Genomic DNA, 4,893 nt, shown 5'->3' on the forward strand with positions numbered 1-4,893 from the left:
CCTGCCCCGCCCCCCGGCGGTGACGTCAGCGCGTTGGACAGAACGGCCTCACGTGACGCGCCGGCACGACCACGTGACAGCCCCCAGGATGGCGCAGGTGGCTACTCCTGACCCCCCGCGGATGGGTAGGTGCATCCCCCTCGCCCTTTTATTGAGCTGTGGGCGCAGCGCCGCGTTCTGCGCCTATCCCCCGTCTACCTCCGTCGGCGCGCGCGCGGCAGTTAACGGTCGTTCCATGGCCGTTAACGGCCCCCCTAGGCCGCGGCTCAGTTGCCCCTTAGGGCTGCGCGTGTGCGCCAGGCTAAACAAATCGAGTGGAATCGATATCAGGTTTCCCCGAAGAACCTGGCTGTCTTTTCTTGCTGGGATCACTTGATCCCAGCTGACTTCCTGCCTGGCGGGGAAGGGGCTGGACTGGATAATCTCATGAGGTGGCTTCCAGTCCCTGATGTCTATGAAATCTATCAAACCCTGTCTGAAAAAAAAATTGAGTTGATGTTAGGTTTCCCCAAAAAACTTTGTCCGAAAAAAATCGAGTTGAGTTGATGTCGGGTTTCCCCAAAGAACCTGGATATTTTTCTTGCTGGGGTCACTTGATCCCAGCTGACTTTCTGCCTATGGCGGCGGGGCTGGACACAATCTCATGAGAGTCTTTCCAGCCCCTAATGTCTATGAAATCTGTGAAACCTTGTCTGAAAAAAAAAAAATGGTGTTGAGTTGATATCAGGTTTCCGCAAAGAACCTTGTCTACCAAAAAAGTCAAACCATCCATGTCTTGATAGAGATATGGGTTGAACTCCCCCTGGACTCCCCGAGCAGCCTCTTGGCTCCATGTCATGCTGTTGTACTGGGCACATTGGCGCATGGCTAGTGCTGGATTTAGGTTTTGGATACTTAAGCTATAGTTTAGGGTCTCACCCTATGAGGGGCTGCTAGTTAAGAAAAAAAAACTGGGTGTTTTTGTTCTGATATGACAAAAATAGACATATATAGTATGTTGGACATAGTTATTGTTCATGTTGGGTTCATAAATGTGTGCAGAAATAACAATACAGGAATTCGCAACTTGTAGGGGTGCATGCAGGTGCATGTGCACCTCCTGAGGGTGGTGGTGCACCCCCTATGAAAAGGTGCCACCGACACTACCGGCAGTGCCTGCAGGCAGTCACCACTTGCCATCCCACCCAGCGTCTGTGGGAGGTCTGCGATCGCCGCTGGCCAGTGCTGCTGGCGGTGTCTGCAGGTGGTCACCAACAACCAGTCGTGCTTGGAAACCGTGCGCCCCCCGCCCCCCCCACTGACAGGGCTATGGCTGCCTGCGAGAGCTTACCGCCACCGTGCTCCCACTGCCAACAGCACCATCACTACCTGCGGGAGCTGGGCGTGGCCCCCTAGCCTCCAGGGGCATGTGACATTCATGAATACAGGTTTCCCTCGCCAACCCCAGTTTTGACAGTTGTTATTCATATAGAGTTCATAAATTTGTGCAGAAATAACAATACAGGTTTCCCTCACCAACCAGTTTTGAGTATCCATGCTTAATATTCTATATAAACCGTTGTGGCTACCATGGTACACAGTTTTGAGTAACCATGGTTTTCTGTGGCCACGCATCAGCCTGCCACCTGCCATTTTTCCTAGTAGACTTTTGTCTTGCCAACCACGGTTTTACCAACCACGGGAACTTTGAGGAGCCTAACCCCAGCGGTTGGCAAGGGAAACCTGTAATTCATCTTCAGATGTCATGAAAATCCATTTTCGTGCATTATTTTTATCGTATGTGGCCTCCTAAACTGGACATAGTTTAGGGACCCAGCATGTCATAATGTGTCACTGCTTGTGCCCCCTCAGCTTTGGTTTCCATCTTGATGGGGAGTTCGCAGCTGTAGTGCGCTGGGGTGGTTGGGTTTGTGGGTGGGCCCTGTCACCACTGGGCCTCAAATAATTGATCTTGGGCAGCTTTCACCCGGTTAGTGGATGTCGCACGTCTTCCAGGCCTGTGATGTAGCCAGAGTAGTTCTCTTTTCCCCGTGCTGCCAACCCCAATCTCACCTGCCATGACTTGGTGTTCCTCAGTGGGCGGGGCTGGTTAGCCCTCAGTGGCCCGGGTTCTGCCCCGCGGTTTCTCACAGGGCTCCGCCACCCCTACACCCTGGCTTCACGTCACCTTTGGTGAGTTGCCCAGTCGTTGTTATAGCCTCTCCCATGGGGTCACTTTCCCTGCCGTCGCCTTATGGCTATCCTTGGCTTTGCGCCCTGCTTACTCATGCGGGCCCACCCTGGCAACTATCCGCACCCTCGTCCCTCACTTCTCAGGTGCCTACCCCATGGGGTAGCAATCCCGTAGTGACCTTCCTATTGCCTCGCCCCTAGGATGCTTATCTCACCTCCCTATGCTCCTATGTCTCGTGTAACAAGAAAGAGAACAAAAGAAAAACTTCAAACAACAAAACTGGCTAGTAACCTTATTCCTGCCCCCCAGTGCCCCACACCGGAGCCCAATGGGGAGGAAACGGGGTCCTCTTGACTCACCTGGGTTCCGTCATGCTCCCTGGGACCACCTTCATCCTTCCTCTAGCTGGCATGCCCTTTGTCCCACCATTGACCAATGTGTCTCTCTGTTGTGGGGTCCTACTCTCCCCAGCCTGTGTCAGCTCCAACTCGCTTGGCTCCTTGGGTCCAGTGCGTGGGGTCTCCTCTGCTCCCTGCGTCAGCCACAGCTCTGCTTCCTGGCTATCCTCCCCCTCCGTCATTGCGGCCGCCGTTTTTATCCTTGCTGGATGGCATCCAATGCTGACGTCACTGGCTGGCTGTAAACGTACAAAACGGCAGCTAACGAGCCGCGCGGGTTTCTCCTCCTGATCTCCTTGTGTCTCGTCCCGGGCTGCCGGTAAGTGTTGTTCGTTACCCTGCCTCCCAGGACAGGCCCCAACAGACAACCAGGAGACTGGCTGGCTGGGGTGCAGGTGGCAGGTGCCAAAACATCATATCAGCGGTGGAGTGTCCTGAGTGAAAACCACATTCACTTTTAGGATAGATTCTTTCACCTAAAGACTGCAGGCTAGGGGCCATGATGCAAGTGGGGATTTTTCTGATGATGTTCAATAGGGAGATACCTCTGTAGTTGTCACGGTCCCTTCTATCCCCTTTGTTTACACTGAGCATCTTTGAAAATTTCCAGTACCACTTCCTGACTTTGTGAAGCTTCCAAAGTAATTCGTCATTGGCCTGTTTGTAGATTTCTGCAGGAAAACAGTCATTGCCGAATATCTTGTTCCCAGGAATCAATGTAATGGCTTTCTGCAAATCTTCTAATGTAGGCTCATTGTCTCTATCCATCATAACTTCAAACTGTGACAATCCTTCAAGCTCTTCATGTCTGATTTTAGTCTTGCTGGAGTATGTAGTTCCATAGTGTTCAATCCAACGCTCAAGTTGTTTTTGTTTATCAGCAATGACATTTCTGTTTAAGTCTTTCAGCAGAGCTTTTTCTTCTTGACTGAACCAATTGCTTGTTTGACATCTTTGTGTATTCCATGGCTTTTACCTATGTCAGATGCTTTCTGAATATCCTTGCAGAGTTTGAGTAAAAAATATCGGGCACACCTCTTAGCCTCCTTTTGCGTTTCTCTTGAAGCCTTTCTTAGATTTTCTAGGGTTATGGTGATGGGAGATTTCTTATAGTTGGTTAGCACTGTCCTTTTATTCTCAACCAGTGGAAGAAGGGTTTCAGAGTGCTCTTCAAAACAGTCTGTAATTTTCTTGCATTTTTTGCCAAGCACTGTTATAGCAGCATTGTACATGTTCGCTTTTAAGCTTTCCCAGACCTTGGTGGCTGAGTTGTTAGGTAAACTTGCTTTTACAACCTCATTGAATAGTCTGCATTTTTCTATGACTTTAGTCTGGCTGATGACTATCAGAAGGCGACTGGTAGTTTTGCTACGGTGGTTCTTTTTGACATTGATTTGACTTTGGCATGGTCAGTGTCACAGTCAGAGCTGTGATAAGACCTCATATGCAGGATTTCTTTCAGGTGGTTACGCCTAGTCAGTACTAGGTCTAACTGGCGCCAGTGCCCTGATCTTTCCATGCTGTCTTTCTTGTAGGGCTGTCAATTGGCATTAATGTGCGCGATTAATGCAAGAACCAATTAACGCGTTAATTTTTTTAACGTGTTAATCATGCACATGGTTTCGGAGCCTGTACCCGGGCTCCTGTCTGCCACCATCATCACTGTGTGCAGGCACACAACTGCAGCATGCATGCAGCCAGAAATGCAGGTCGCTGCCGTGTAGAGCAGCACCCAGAAGGTAAGTCTGTGGAGGGGGAGGGGAAAGGGCGAGGGGGAAGTAAAATGGTGGGGGAGGGGAGATGGAGGCCCCCACGGTGAGGGAGGGAGTGGGGCAGGGGCAAGGGCTGGAGTGAATGGGGCCCCAAGGCCAGGGCAGGCTGTGGGATGGAGCTGCAGGCAGCTCATCCAGGGGTGCGGGGGTGAGGGAGGGAAATGCCATGTTGTGCCTCCCACTGCTGGGTAAGATAGGGAATGTGCAGCCAGTACACGGCTCCTGGGGCAAGGGCAACAAGACGCAGAGCCCCATCCCACAGTGGGCAGCCTGCTTCCATCCCATGCACAAATTTGGGGTTCACATGCCTCCCATGCTTCTCCCAGGGTTGCACGCAGCAGCAGGGAGCTGACCCCCTCTCTCACTGCACCCCTGGACAAGCCGCCTATGGCTCCATCCCAAGACCCAACCCGGTCCTGGGGTCCCATTCACCCTAGCCCCTACCCTGCTCCCTCCCTCACCGTGGGGGCTTCCATCTGCCCCCCCACCCTTACCTCTCCGCCTGCCTCTTCCCCTCCCCTTCCACTGATTTACCTGCTGGGCACTGCTC

General features: G+C 52.2%; 1 protein-coding gene across 2 annotated transcripts in view; it reads left to right on the forward strand.

Annotated features, from left to right (window-relative positions):
• Positions 1–66: 66 nt before the first annotated feature.
• HSPBAP1 (HSPB1 associated protein 1) overlaps positions 67–4,893 on the forward strand; it is a 71,046-nt gene continuing 66,219 nt past the window's right edge. For both annotated transcript variants that reach the window (XM_019522584.1, XM_019522585.1), the window contains exon 1: positions 67–125. In XM_019522584.1, coding sequence (XP_019378129.1) covers positions 89–125 — 37 coding nt within the window. In that variant the 5' untranslated portion in view covers positions 67–88. The remainder of the gene's footprint in view (positions 126–4,893) is intronic.

Source organism: Gavialis gangeticus, unplaced genomic scaffold (assembly GCF_001723915.1).
Source record: "Gavialis gangeticus isolate Ggan-Ray unplaced genomic scaffold, GavGan_comp1, whole genome shotgun sequence".
NCBI classification, from domain to species: domain Eukaryota; kingdom Metazoa; phylum Chordata; order Crocodylia; family Gavialidae; genus Gavialis; species Gavialis gangeticus.